Genomic DNA, 15532 nt, shown 5'->3' with positions numbered 1-15532 from the left:
GGAAATGCAGCAGTGCTTACAGTTCATTATAGACCCAGCGCCAAGAACTAAGCTCCAAAGGAAAACCCCTCCATGATCCATCACCCCTCCCTCTTTCAGACACTCGCGATTCCCGAATAAAACCAACCCTCGAGTCCTGCACAGTTCCCTAGAAGGCGAGCAGAGGAGGCTCGACTCGCACCCGTTCTCCACGAACTGACGCCAAAGCAACCTCCTTCCCGATACCCAAATCCTTCAAGATCACCAATTCGCGCCGAAACTCAATCTGGGCATCGATCTGAACCTTGGAAAGCCGATCAAGATCGATCCTTTCGGGCCGTTACGATGGCGGGGCCGTCGATGATGGAGACCCTTTTCCAGCGCACGCTGGAGGACCTCATCAAGGGCATGCGGCTCCAGTTGATCGGGGAATCGGCCTTCATCTCCAAGGCCGTGGAAGAGATCCGCAGGGAGATCAAGTCGACCGATCTCCACACCAAATCGATCGCGCTCCAGAAGCTCACCTACCTCAACTCGCTCCACGCCATGGACATGTCGTGGGCCGCTTTCCACGCCGTCGAGTGCATGTCCTCCTCTCGGTTCGCCGATAAGCGAATTGGGTACGTCGCTGCTTCTCAATCTTTCAACGAGAGCACCCCGGTTTTGCTTCTCATCACTAACCAGCTTCGCAAGGACTTGACTAGTGTGAATGAGCATGAGGCGAGTTTGGCACTCGAGTGCTTGGCCAAGATTGGGACGGTTGATCTTGCTAGGGATTTAACTCCTGAGGTTTTCACTTTGTTGTCTAGCAGCAAGGTTTTCGTTAGAAAGAAATCTATAGGGGTCACCATGAGGGTGTTTGAGAAATACCCGGATGCGGTTAGGGTGTGCTTTAAGCGTTTGGTGGAGAATTTGGAGAGTTCTGATCCGCAGAGTTTGTCTGCCACGGTCGGGGTGTTCTGCGAGTTGGCCGCGAAGGATCCACGTTCGTACTTGCCTTTGGCCCCCGAGTTTTACAGGATATTGGTTGACTCAAAGAACAATTGGGTGTTAATTAAGGTGTTGAAAATATTTGCTAGATTGGCTCCCCTGGAGCCTAGGCTGGCAAAGAAGGTCACGGAGCCTATCTGTGAGCATATGAGGAGGACTGGCGCAAAATCACTCATGTTTGAGTGTGTTAAAACTGTGGTGGGGAGCTTGAGTGAGTATGAATCTGCAGTGAAACTTGCGGTTGTGAAGATTCGGGAATTGTTATTGGAAGATGATCCAAATCTGAAGTATCTTGGATTACATGCACTCTCCATTGTCGCGCCTAAGCACTCGTGGGCTGTGTTGGAGAACAAGGAGGTGGTTATCAAGTCTTTGAGTGACGAGGATGCAAATATTAAGCTTGAGTCCTTGCGTCTTGTGATGGCTATGGTATCTGAGAGTAACATAGTTGAGATTTCCAGGGTCTTGGTCCATTATGCTCTTAAATCTGACCCCGAGTTCTGCAACGAGATTCTTGGATCCATATTATCTACTTGTTCCAGAAATTTTTATGAAATAGTAATGGATTTTGACTGGTATGTATCACTTCTTGGAGAAATGTCCAGGACTCCCCATTGCCAAAAGAGCGAGGAAATTGAGTTTCAGCTTATTGATGTTGGGATGAGGGTCAGAGATGCAAGGCCAGAACTTGTTCGTCTTGCTCGCAGTTTGCTTATTGACCCTGCATTACTTGGAAATCCTTTCTTGCATAGGATCCTATCTGCTGCTGCTTGGGTGTCTGGGGAGTATGTTGAGTTCTCATTGAACCCTTTTGAGCTTGCCGAGGCGCTTATACAGCCCCGTGCTAGTCTTCTGCCCACTTCAATTAGAGCAGTTTATCTGCAGTCAGTTTTCAAAATTTTAATTTTTTGTGTAAATTCTTATCTATCTCAAACCGAAACTCTTGCTGATTTGGAGCCAGAAGTTCCAGATTCAATCTCTCAAAGGGAAAATTCTGAAGCCTCTGATTTAGCCAGTGTTAGAGCACCTTTTGAGCATGAGCATGACGAAGCTTTCAATCCCGGGGTCTTAGATAGGCCATCTACAGATAATTCCATAGAAGACATTGGCAATGCAGCTGATGGTGATGGTCAGACATCTACATTTGTTTCTTTCAGAAAGAATGGTTTTACACGTGAATCTATTGTGAACCTGGTAAATCTAGTTGAAGTGGCCATGAGACCATTATCAGTTAGCCTTGAGGTAGAAATGCTTGAGAGGACATGTAACATATTGGGTCTGATCGAAGTGCTTAAACGAGAATTGCCTGCTGTGTTCCAGAATGAAAAGGTTTTGGAGAAAGAAGAACTTGAAGTTCTAAAATTGATCAAATTGATGAACGATGCTTTCTCTGAAGAGCTTGGTCCTGTCTCAATGAGTGCTCAAGAAAGGGTTCCAATACCAGATGGTCTAGTTCTCAAGGATAATCTTGCCGACTTAGATGAGGTCATGGGTGATGTTGAATTACCTTCATCAAGTTCATTTTCTCTTGAGAGTCCTTATAATGGTCAGAGGATGGATCCTGCTTCTTGTAACGTGCAAAGCAAGGAAGATTCAGAAGCATCGAGTGAATCCACGTCTCTGCTTGCGGAGCACCGTAAGAGGCATGGCTTATATTATCTCCCTTCAGAGGGAAATGGAACTATATCAAATGATTATCCGCCTGCGAATGACCTTAAATCAGGCGACACTAATCAGGATGATACTGAAGACTTTGTCAAGCTCACCGCTCAATCGCTTGTGCCAAAGAAAAAGCCAAATTATGCAAAACCAAGGCCTGTTGTAGTTAAACTCGATGAAGGAGAATCAGTCCCTGTTGTACTGAAGAAGCGAGATTCAAGGGATGATTCACTATCTGGGGCTGTGCGAGATATTCTATTAGGTGACGATGCTGTGAAGTTATCTAGTTCAATAAAAGGAAAAGAGAAGGTAAATGTGGATCCTCTGGACTCGAAAGAGAATATGCATGACATGGAAAATTCTAGCCATCGAAAATCTAGTTCTAGAAGAAGCAAACAACGGCCCCATCGAAAAGAGAGAGGACAGACGAGTCCAGAGAAGCTTGGCGTGGAAAAGGAAGAACATGGTGGAAAAGTGAAGTCGAAGAGTAGTCATCATCATGGCCGGCAGAAGAGCCGACAAAAAGCAGAAGGCTCCTCAGACATTATTGCTGAAACACCAGTTATTCCAGATTTTCTCTTATAGCATTGAATTATGTGAGTGTCTTCTTTTTTAACTGTTGAATTTCTTCTTTTGCATCTTAAATTTGCATTCAGACTTTGACTGCTAGGTTTAGCTCTGCTGTAGTTTACACATTTTTTCTTCTCTGATGTAGTTTGTTCATTGTGAAATCTCAGATCGGCTTCTTTTGTTGCACAATGTTATAGCTGTGAAGATGAGCAGATTGAGATTTTTTTTTTTTTTTTTTGGTTACACTGGCCCAGTGAACTGTGTAAATTCCGTCTGCCTCCAGTACGCAGAATTTGCGATCTCTGAATACGAATCTTTTATTTGCTGAAGCGCAATTCATACAACTTGACTTTTGTTGATGGAAGAATTGCTTATCCTCCTGTCTACTTTAGTTGTTCCTTAGCTATTATGCACATTATGTACTATACTCCGATCCTAGAGGCCGAGATTGCCGAAAGAATTGAAGAGCACGGCGTGACATTGTCTATGCTCTGTGACTTGGATTGCTCAGACAGACTGATGACTACTCTTGAAGGTCTTTAAGCACTGATTTGTTGGGGCATGACTTCTTGTGACCCAAGGCCGATCCATGGAGCGGCATTCTCACATTTTGAGTTCCAAAAGCTTTAGAATCTCAACTCAAGCCAGTGGAGCGTTCCATTTCTGTAAGTACAGCTACAGTTTGGGCTTCATTGGACGGATGTGTTCGTTGTCCCAGGTTTAGTCCCATCTTACGAAGCTTATATATGGTTATAAATACCGCGAGTTTATTGAATATTGTGGGTGCTCGAATTTAAAGACCTACTCCATGGCCTCAGTGGGGAGTTCCGCCAACGTCTGAATCAATGTCGAGTTAACATGCGGGGAAGACAGGCAATCTTAGGAACAACTTCAGCTTTGGCGGCAGTTTTATTTTCCTCTTGGTCGATTCCCGATTACGAAAGGAATGTTTCCTCCTGTGTGTTTACCCAACAACCACAATCCGTGCTCCTCTTTTGTGATCACAACTTTAACTGTGGCCTGTGTTTACTACTTTTCTCATGAAGAGAAAGCAAGCAATTGTCCACAAAACATGGACATCAGACAGTGTGATTACAGTGAATTTCGGACTCCATTGTTCGCTCTTCTTCTGTAAACGAGCATGGAGTTCAGGAACATTGAAAACGGATACGGCTAAGGAAAAAGGCATGGTTGGTGGGTGGAGGCGAAGAAGGAAAGGGGCAATTGAAGCAGTAATTAGTTTGCTTTGACTCTTGAATGGCAATTTATTCTCTTTGCACAAATGGCTGCGGATCTAGCTAATTCAAGTCGTGGAATTAGGGCCCCACTTCAAAAAAGAATACTGGATTGATTGAGAATTTGGCGTTCTTTATCTGTGCCATTTTGAATACTTGAAATTTTTATGATAATATTTTTTTAAAAAACTTAAATAAGTCCCCTAACTTTAAATTTGACGCATGTCCATTAGAGGGTATGGATATTGAGGGCCGCCTTTTCGTTTAGTAACCAAATCGCCGGATGTAAATAAATTGACTTTCTACGATCTCAAGTCATTATCTTACGAAATAAATTTTGAATAAATAGGTTAGATTAAAATTATAATTTTAACAATGTTGATTAAGACTTGTGAAGTATGTGAAAACTATCGAAAATCTTGAATATCATTACATGGAATATAATACTCTCATTTTACTTCAAATCGTTTTATGATACGGGAAAATCATTAAAAATACTAATCACGACCCATAAATATTGAAAATTTTAAAATAACAAAGAATCTTTTTCTTTTTTTAGAAACAATATTTCTAAATGCCTTTGTAATTATAATGACTTTCCTACTATCCTACAGCAACTCCCGACCTTGAGCCGATCGATACAATTTAGCAAGTCTAGGCTCCAGGCACCTTTAGTGGAATAACGCAAAAAAATAAAAATAAAAATAATAAAAATCAAGACACTTACATAAATATTCCACAATTTGGGTAATAAAGCCATGTTTTTTTTTCTTTTATTTTTCGGCTTTTTGGTCCTTGTGTCGGGAAAATAAAAGAGAATTTAACGACAAATGATAACGGTTGAAATCTCGGCACTTCGGTCCCGCTTCGGTCGGCGACCAAAGCGTCGGCGACCAAAGCGCGAAACGTAAAAATTCCAGCGACAAACCAAAATAGAAATGGACAGAGCGGAATTCATATTACCGTTATTTTATTGAAAAAAGTCAATTTTATCACGCGACCGGCGAGAAATTGATCGCAAAGGAACGCGAGAAATTGGAACTAGCCGTTGGAGCCCAGGTTCAAATCGGACTCCCAGACAAAGCACGCTCGCTCTCTCTCTCCCTCTCTCTCTCCAAAACTTGTCTCACTTGCTCTCTCTCTCTCTCTCTCTCTCTCTCTAGAACCCTCATCGATCTTCCTTCCCTTCCTCTGGAGTTCGCTTGAAGAAGCGCCCCGGCTTTGATCGTTGTTCGGGTCGAAGTTGGTCGGCGAATTTGTTCGAGAATCTCTTCGGTTTAGGTGAGGTAATCGCGGTTCTTGTTCCTCGGTTCGATGTCTGTTCGAATTGTAGCCGAGTCGTTTACGGCTATCGATACTGTTGCCGGAAGTGAACGGATGGTGGGTATTCGAGAAATGAGGAGCCGAGTTCTAGTTTCGCCTGATTTGTCTTTCTTTTGATGATTCTGGTTGCCATTGGACTTTGCTTTTTAAAGAGAGAGACTTCACTATGCCTGAACTGAGCCGAGTCGGTCTGGAACAGTTGAGTAGCTAGCAGATCTTAGCAGATGAAAGGGCAGTGAAGCTTCTCAATTGTGCTCTGGTCTTGGGAGTTGTTGCTCTCTTCCGTAGGGGAGAGGATATAGAAAGAAAATTGCAACGTGGTTGTCTGATCTGGATCTGATTAAGAAAGAGAACAAGAAAGTCGTCAGAATTATGAAGTCGGATCTGAAAGCTTCTAGGGTTGCATTTATTTGAGTAGTGGGTGGGAGGAAAGATATAAGAACGCATATGTTTTTCCCATGTAATGTAGATGTTTTCGCATCCAGCCCCTTGAACAATTTCGCTTGGATGTACCTCTCGATCTTGTTCTGAGCAAGTATGTCCATTTAACTGTGTTATAGTCAAATTGACATCGAATATACTGATGCTAGTTCGTGATGAATGAATCGCGTTAGGAATAGATAAACACTGAGTGCTAGAGCAATGGTTTTTTCTTACCTTCTATTTACTTTTTGAAGAGAATTTCTGTGGGGAGCTAGGATGTGCAAGAATTATCAAATCACTTATTAAGTCTAGTTTGTATAGGTTGGCTGTGATATGTTCCCCTATGCTGAAAACTTGCTCTCTTTTGTAGATAACACCTTTTGGGCTGTCAGTATCAGACTTCAGGGTCATTTAGCCTCTCTTGTAGAGGCTTCACCATAATCTTCAGGGTCATCTTTTTCTGCTTGATCATCTAAACGGACACGAAGATAAAGATGACAGTTAGAGCACCTGGAACACCAGCTAGAGCACCTGGAACACCAGCTAGAGCTCCTGGAACACCAGCCTCAAAAGTGGAAAAAACACCTATGTCGACACCAGGAGGCCCTAGATCCAGGGAAGAGAAGATCGTGGTCACAGTTCGTCTCAGGCCATTAAGCAAAAGGGAACAGTTAGTGAAAGACCAAGTTGCGTGGGAGTGTGCTGATGACCATACCATTGTACATAAGCTGCAACCCCAGGAACGAGTAGCTCAACCTGCTTCGTTCACATTTGGTACTATAGTTAATCCTTATATTACTTTTATTTTCTAATTTTGCGATCCCTTTTAAGCTGAAGTTTTGGTAAATGATGTTGAGTGATAATGTATTTATTTCTCCAGATAGAGTTTTTGGTCCTTCAAGCTTGACTGAATCTGTCTACGAGGAAGGGGTGAAGAATGTGGCTTTATCAGCTTTGATGGGAATAAATGGTAATGTTCAAGCTGCACCTAAGCATTTCCAAGTTCAGCTATAAATGTTGTATATTTATTGAGAAATGACAAATGGGTCTACTGCAGCAACCATTTTTGCATATGGACAAACTAGTAGTGGTAAGACCTATACGATGCGAGGCATAACAGAGAAGGCTGTGAATGATATTTACCAGCATATTATGAATGTAAGCTTCACTAGCTTCTTATGTTTTTGGCTGCTGTATCTTATTGGTCATGCTAAATGCCTAGATATCTTCACATTCTGCCTTTGTGTAGAGGGTGCTACTTGTCCACTGTGCGATGTTGTGCTTACTGATGATCTTCCGGCTTGATTGCAGACACCGGAGAGAGATTTTACCATAAAGATCTCTGGCTTGGAAATATACAATGAAAATGTCAAGGATTTGTTAAATTCAGAATCTGGACGCAATCTTAAGCTCTTAGATGATCCTGAGGTATTATAACATCACCATTTCATATAATCTGGCTCGTAACGTGACATCTTTCATTCTTTTATGTTTATCAGTATCATTGTGCATCTTGCAGAAAGGAACTGTTGTAGAGAAGTTGGTTGAGGAGAAAGCAAATAATGATCAGCACTTAAGGCATTTGATAAGCATTTGTGAAGGTAGATCAATAGCTTTAACTTGATTCTCCTTAGCCTTCTATTTTTATTTTTTTTCCTTTTGCTTGGAATTGTTTGTCACCGACATAATCAACCAATCCATATCTTTTGTAGCTCAAAGACAAGTTGGTGAAACAGCCTTGAATGATAACAGCTCACGGTCACACCAGATCATACGGCTGGTTAGTAACCTGCTAAAACTTTTCAAAGATGCAATGTCAGGAATATCATATGGGATCTAAAATGCGAACTATGATTTTTTTGAGTATGCAGACAATAAAAAGCACTCTTCGCGAAAACTCAGATTGTGTAAGATCTTTTGTCGCAAGCCTGGTAAGTCCTTGTAATTTTCTATTTGCTCTTTTACTGAGAAAGAAGTATTTGATGGTAACAAATGCTGTATGAATGACCTGCAGAACTTTGTTGATCTAGCTGGAAGTGAAAGAGCCTCACAGACACATGCTGATGGTGCTAGGCTCAGGGAAGGCTGCCACATTAACCTTAGTTTGATGACTTTGACAACAGTGATTAGAAAGCTCAGGTCAGACTTCATAACAGTCAGCAAATTCCTTTTCCTTTTACCTTTACCTATGATATGGTGAAGTGCATCTCAATAGCAAAACAGGTTTCAATATATTACTGGTGGTTTAATATGCAGTTTCACATTATCTGTTAATGTTAGGCTTCAATTATGTTTGTTTCTTTTGGCCACCTCCAATTCTGTCGTTAGCAAATCACATAAATAGCATTCTTTTGACCTGTTAGCATTTCAGTGAATATTTTGCCTTGAAAAAAATTATCGGTTAACTTATTTCCTGAAGATTACATTGGGTTATCATCTGCAGTGTCGGAAAAAGAAGCGGCCATATACCCTACCGAGATTCAAAGCTGACACGGATACTGCAGCACTCTCTTGGTGGAAATGCACGAACTGCAATTATATGTACCTTGAGCCCAGCGCTTAGCCATGTTGAACAATCACGAAACACTCTCTTCTTTGCTACTAGAGCGAAGGAAGTGACAAACAATGCTCAAGTAAACATGGTAATGATTATTCAAATATCATTTTATTCTGATGGAAGTTTAAGGGCTCTTGCACTGATTTTAACTTTGGTCGTCTTCCTTCTTTGATAGGTTGTTTCAGATAAGCAGTTGGTGAAACATCTACAAAAGGAAGTTGCAAGATTGGAAGCTGAGCTCCGAACCCCTGATCCGTCAAGTGAAAAAGACCTGAAAATTCAACAGGTGAATTTACCCTCCAGTTCAACGGATAAATCCCATGTGTGGTTCTATGTGGAAAAAAACTCATAACGCCTACTGTTCTTTTTGAATTTCCGCAGATGGAACTGGAGATTCAGGAATTAAGACGCCAAAGAGATCTCGCAAAATCACAGGTTGATGAGCTGCGCAAAAAATTCCAAGAAGATGAGCAGGTATTTTCTTACTACCTGTTTTTCTGCTTTCCTATCCTGCCGCCCCCATTTTCATCCCTTAGCTTATGCTCCATATAAATTTATAGGGCCCAAATGTACTTGAATCGCCTCGTCCTTCCGTGAAGAAATGCCTTTCTTATACTGGTACATTGACACCGGAAGAAGGCAGGGAGCTGAGCCGCTGTGACAGGCCACGGAACAAATTGTTGAGACTATCTATGAGGCAATCGTCAACTGCTCCCTTCACACTCATGCACGAGATTCGCAAACTTGAGAATCTCCAGGACCAGCTCAGAGAAGAAGCAAATCTAGCTCTGGAAGTATTACAAAAAGAGGTTGCTTGTCATAGGCTGGGAAATCAAGATGCAGCTGAGACAATTGCAAAGCTGCAAGCAGAAATAAGGGAAATGTGTGCTGTCAGATCAGCAGCACCCAAGGAAGTTGAAGTTGGAAATGTTGTCGCAACTCACAAAAGTGTCAGTGCTAATCTTAAGGATGAGATAACAAGACTTCATTCACAAGGCAGCAACATTGCAGACCTAGAGGAGCAGCTTGAAAATGTCCAGAAGTCTATTGATAAACTGGTGATGTCTCTTCCAAGCAACTTTCTGAATAGTAACAATGAAGCAACGCCTAAGACAAAGAATCACACAAAGAAGAAAAAGCTGCTTCCTTTGGCTTCCAGCAACAGTGCTAACCGTTCAAATTTCATAAAATCTCCTTGCTCTCCTCTTTCAGCTTCTAGACAAATTCTGGAGGCTGATTCTGAGAATAGAGCTCCTGAGAACAACTGCGAGACTGTTTCAAAGGATTCCTTGCACGAATATGAGAAAGAGAACAATGCAAAGAATGAAGATGGAGAAGTCACATCGAAGGAAGGAACTCCGGGTTATCGCCGTTCAAGTTCAGTTAATATGAGGAAAATGCAGCAAATGTTCCAAAATGCAGCTGAAGAGAATGTGAGAAGCATAAGATCATATGTCACTGAACTGAAAGAACGCGTGGCCAAATTGCAATACCAAAAGCAGCTACTTGTTTGTCAGGTTCATTGGGGACTCTTCTTGATTTACTTCTCATTTCAGTAATTTAATTCACATGAAGTTTCACTCATTTGAATTTTCTGTCCCTGTAGGTGTTAGAACTAGAAGCAAACGAAGCAGCTGGACATGATTTACAAGATGATAACACGAATGAGCCAGACCAGCCTCAGGTTCCCTGGAGTTTAACATTCAAGGAGCAAAGGCAACAGATCATTGAGCTATGGGACGTGTGCTTTGTATCCATCATCCACAGGACACAGTTTTATCTGTTATTCAAAGGGGACCCAGCTGATCAAATATACATGGAAGTGGAGCTTAGACGTTTGACATGGTTGCAGCATCACTTAGCAGAACTTGGGAATGCAAGTCCTGCGCATGTGGGAGATGAGCCCATTGTGTCACTATCATCAAGGTCTCTCTCTCTCTCTCTTTCTCTTCACAAGCTAACACACGAACACAGAGAGACATAAAAATACTATGCATCAGTTGTGTGAAATTTAAGCTATAAACTCTAACATATTGGCTTGTTTATTTTCAGCATCAGAGCACTGAAACGGGAGAGGGAGTTCTTGGCCAAAAGGTTGACCTCACGTTTGACTGCAGAGGAGAGAGAAGCATTATACATTAAATGGGATGTCCCACTCGAGGGAAAGCAGAGGAAGCTGCAGTTTGTAAGCAAACTTTGGACCGATCCTCATGATCCCCAACATATACAGGAAAGTGCTGAGATAGTGGCCAAACTCGTAGGGTTTTCTGGAGGTGGAAACATGTCAAAGGAGATGTTTGAGCTTAATTTCGCAGTTCCTGCTGATAAAAGGCCGTGGATGATGGGGTGGAACCAAATCTCAAACCTTCTTAATTTGTAAACTACAATATTGATTCTGTAAGTACACCTTTCATATCTTTTCTCTTGTACATGGAAATAGAACTTGGAGCTACTCTCCAACGTTCTGATTTTCCCCAATATGGAACGGTGGCACTAGATTATTATGCAACATCAGCATTTGAGAATATTCTTTTTGTAATCCTTATCAGCAGAATAAAGAGAAAATTGGCTATTTTCCCCCCATCTCCACTGTTTCAGATTGATTGTGCTTCACTGCACTTATATAATTGGAGTGGATTTTTGTGTGATTGTGGAATTAATTGAAAATGTGAGTTTTAATTAAATGACAAGATGACATGCAAAAGAAAAGCTTCTCTTTCAATTAAGTGGCTGGGATTATGTGTCGGGATTCTCACATGGCCAACCTTGATCAGTGTTGGTTAGAAGCTGTCGTATTGAGAAACCAGCCATATTGAAGAGGGTTTGCTAGCACTCAATTGGGGTCGGGTCACCTGATATGAGAATAGCATATGCTGTGGTTGGTACTTGGTAACAACTCATGAACAGAAGTTCCTTCTTAGTGATCAGGAAGCACCAGTTGTACGCAACTTTGATCATACACTGTTTATATTTTGCTTATCTATGTGCTTGGTATTTGTTAACTCCTTACTAAGAAACTTTCCGTAGATCAGGAAGTACATGAATGAACAGCAGATGGGCAAGAAATACATGGAAGAAGCACTAAAAACTGGAGATCAGTACATGTGCTGATGACCAACTTTATTGCATCACAAGCAGTGCCTCCACACAGACTGATATATATTGAAAACCACATTAGGATATGAGTACATTACTGCCTAGTCTCAACTCAGATTTCCACTACATAATAAGGTCCAGGTAATATAATATGCTTTTAAAGAAAACAGGCTCCATGATTGAACTGTCTTAGCATTTGGGAAACGGAGTTCCACAAGTACTAGCGACCTTCCTGGCATTAGGAGAGTTCACAAACTTCTTCAGGCTGGGATTCTTGAGGTACTGGCAAAGGCAGGGTTTCTGCTCCTTGATTTTGGTGCAGCATAGTCTAGATGGTGGAGTCGATGACACAATGGAATTAGCACACGAGCTAAGTTCTGTTGGTTTGCACGTTACTGCCATAGTGATCTGCAGTTCAGCTAGAAGCAGCAATAGCAAAGAGCAGAACACAATGGATGGTGTCTTCATTTGGGGCGTCCTTCAGCGAGAGAGAGAGAGAGAGAGAGAGAGAGAGAGAGAGAGAGAGAGAGAGATGTGGTTGGTTTAGTGTGTTGGTTTAGTGTGTGAGGTGTTGGCTTGAAGTACCCTCTCTATTTATAGAGAAAATACCGGTAAAAAGTAAAAATGTTTTACCCCAGTTAGGGTGGGAAGAAAAGCTGAAAATTTTCACATGGGTTGATCTGCTTTGTTAGTTGAGAAAAGATAAAGAAAGAGACATCCTTTGGTTGGCCATAGCTTTTGGTAGATTCAGTTTGGGCAAAAGGAGGATAATTAATTGATTGCTCCACTCCCAAGTGGTAGTAGCGCAGGAAAGAATGGCTTGACAAGTGATCTTGGAGAATTTCAAATTTTACTATCTCAGCTGTGCGTGAACAGACACATTTTCGATCGTGGCTGTATGTAGCAATGTAAGTTGTGTCCATGAAAGTTTTTCAACTTCAACGGGTAGGCTGGAGTAAAGTGTTGGTACTGTTCCATACCAGTTCTTGGACAATTTGCTTGAAATCCGATAAATTGCTTACTTCCTGCTAATGCAAACCTGGCTCATTAGTTGGTTTTGGCGATTCCTATCTGAATCCAACAAAAGAATATGATCATGATAGCATAAAAAACACAATGGAAAACACTAACTAGTTGTCGAGGGGAATACCTAAAGCATCTTGGCTTTTTCGCACTTTCTGAAAGCAGTAAATCCTTATCTATTGTTTTGAGAATGCTTAATAAGAATAACAAGAGTATTAAAGTTTCGGAAAGATTTGTCGGCCGCACAGTCTAATCTAATTATATTTAGGACGGAACACTGATCATTTTTCAGAAAGTCGTCTACCTGGAGATAAAAAAAAAGAGTTCCTTTAAGGTTACCTGTTCCCTTCCAATTTCAGTCCTTGCAAATGTACTTGGAAAAGGCAAAGATCTACTTGCAACAGTAAAGCATAATTTGCTGAATTGCAAATCATATTATTAAAGAACAAAGATATCCTAAGTGAATTGAGGAGGTGCCATTTTCCCATATGGCTCTAACCATAAATGATAGAGAAAACCCTTTGCGTTTCAGGAGTTACTGGAAAAAAAAAAGAAAAAAGAAAATTGCAGGTAAACCCCGCTCAGTGTGAAGCAGTTGACTTACCTTGGTAATGATGGCCAAGCATGGAAGCGTGGAGGCAGCTTTTAAGCACCATTCTTGTGCTTTCGGTGATGCTGCTATGAGTAAATTTGGGCAATCATGGCGAGTTCCTCATCACTGGTTCGCCCATATATACCTGTACCAGAGATCATTCTATATGATGATCATCAATTAGCTTTTCATTTATAATGTATTTTATTGCGAAGGCCCGGCACAGAATTGCTTGCTTCTGAAATGATCGGAGGATAAAGTCCACTGTCTGCCTCTGAGCTGGCAGTTTTTACATTAGCCATGGCCACATTGATTCAAATAAATATGTTGTGAATGTGTAGCTTTTTGTTGGAAGCTGTACTCAAAATTTCTTTACTAGCAGAAAGTGCTTAAAGACATTTCTTTTAATCACCTAGCCACATTGCTTCATTCCATCCGACATTTAGAGTACAACCGGACTTGAATTTTATATTATTGTGTCATGTATAATTGGAAATCGATCCGTTTATTATATAGTTCAATTTAGTGAATTTCGTGAAGAATCTTGATATTCTTAGAGGAAGTGGCTTCTATTGAATTTGTTGATGGAAGTGCAATCATTGTAAGGCCACTGTCTCGAGAAGACAATCATTAAGGGAGTGATTGAGCCCTATTGAACGAGCAAGCATGCAATTCAAAAGGTAGAGTGGATCATGATTAGGGGAGCCCGCCAACAATGATATCAAGCACTCTAATTTTGACTCTTACTACACTTTTTTTCCTTATTAAAGCAACTCACGCTGAGGAAAGTTTTGAACAGCAATCGCCGATGCAAGTCATCCTTTCACCATTGAAAACCATTATTGAAGCACCCTTTAAAACCGACCCCCCCCCAAAAAAAAAAAAAAAACACAATTCCTTAAATCAACTTAATTGATCAAATGCAAGGAAAACGACATGAAAATAACAATATGCACACAATCAAATGTTATTTGTGCACATTAAAAATAGAGCTTATAAATATATTTGGAAAATGTGAATCGTCATTATAGGTCAGAAATTTAATAAGAAATTTTAACTAAATAGATGAAAAAGAAGATAAAAAAATTCAAAAGTTCTTTTTTAAACAGTGAAAACCATGTCAGATGTGCATGTATCGAACAAATTTTGGACATTGATAGGTACTTTCAACGACAAAAGATGTAGAAAAGACAGAAACATGGAAAGCAAAACTGTTTTTTTGCCCCCTTATCGTTGGAGCAATCTTGTAGATTCGTTGGAGACTTGAGGACAAGAATCACACCGTATGGGTACAAAGAATAATTCGCTCCCAGGTTAAGCCAAACCCGTTCACGCTTGTGGAGGAAACCAGGCTTTGCACTTTCTTCTTTCCAAGATCTGACCGGCTCCCTCTTTTCTTATGAATAGCTCTTTTTGAAGATCATGTAGAAACTACTACCCTAATGCACAGTGACTCATGCTCTACCGAATTTCTTTTGCTGCCTCTCTCATGAATTTTTACATGTATTTTAGACCGAAAAATGTCATCCAACATTATAAGAATCATTGCAAAAAGAGCGTAAGACAGAAGATTCGATGCCCCTTGTTGAAGGTGTAATGTTTGGATTGATATCAATCACATCTTTTAAAGATATATACATATATATACTAGTATTCTCTGCATTCTCATTAATGCAAAAAATACCGTCGCACAAAACTTGAGAGCACTTCAATAATTTCTTGACATGTGACTTATCCATCAAGTTAGCACCTCAAATAGCTTTTTGCCTTGGCCCCTGATCAAGTTTCGGTGTCAAATATGCTTGTTTCTTGCTTAAACCTTTTGTTGGGTCTTTATAAACCTTTTTCATTATTCCCTTTTGATGCTTCCTTCTCAATTTCTTATATAACATAGGCGCAAAAGAGATGGTGTTTTTCAAAGTTAGAGGCCATATAACACGATAGAATAATTTTCAGGGTAGCGGACATGCAAAGCTAAGTTCGAAGGCCAGACTCTAAAGGCATTCCTTGCTTCTTTTATTACTAAGTTTACTTTCCTATCAAGCTTTGAATCGTTGTGCTTCATATATAACACAGCTGGATTGT

The 15532-nt window shown here is 40.8% G+C and overlaps 2 protein-coding genes across 3 annotated transcripts; both read left to right on the top strand.

Annotated features, from left to right (window-relative positions):
- LOC104425798 (AP-3 complex subunit delta) lies at positions 1–3572 on the top strand. The gene is made up of 2 exons (XM_010038600.3): positions 1–3224; positions 3366–3572. The coding sequence occupies exon 1, from the start codon at positions 325–327 to the stop codon at positions 3211–3213; it is 2889 nt and encodes a 962-aa protein (XP_010036902.2). The 5' UTR covers positions 1–324; the 3' UTR covers positions 3214–3224; positions 3366–3572.
- Positions 3573–5542: 1970 nt separating this feature from the next.
- Positions 5543–11384, top strand: LOC104425799 (kinesin-like protein NACK1). Of its 2 annotated transcripts, none has more exons than XM_010038602.3 (15): positions 5543–5714; positions 6550–6953; positions 7060–7149; positions 7237–7337; positions 7491–7607; positions 7699–7780; positions 7892–7959; positions 8051–8110; positions 8194–8318; positions 8623–8821; positions 8912–9022; positions 9118–9210; positions 9297–10253; positions 10343–10662; positions 10789–11384. In XM_010038602.3, the coding sequence occupies exons 2-15, from the start codon at positions 6674–6676 to the stop codon at positions 11114–11116; spliced, it is 2931 nt and encodes a 976-aa protein (XP_010036904.2). In that variant the 5' UTR covers positions 5543–5714; positions 6550–6673; the 3' UTR covers positions 11117–11384. The 2 variants fall into 2 exon arrangements, with proteins under 2 accessions (XP_010036904.2, XP_010036903.2); XM_010038601.3 differs by having other exon boundaries at positions 5543–5719.
- The last annotated feature ends 4148 nt before the right edge of the window (positions 11385–15532 follow it).

This window comes from Eucalyptus grandis, chromosome 11, assembly GCF_016545825.1.
Source record: "Eucalyptus grandis isolate ANBG69807.140 chromosome 11, ASM1654582v1, whole genome shotgun sequence".
In the NCBI taxonomy this organism is placed as follows: domain Eukaryota; kingdom Viridiplantae; phylum Streptophyta; class Magnoliopsida; order Myrtales; family Myrtaceae; genus Eucalyptus; species Eucalyptus grandis.
The sequence above is the reverse complement of the archived record's forward strand: the minus strand, read 5'-3'. Positions and strand labels throughout refer to the sequence as shown.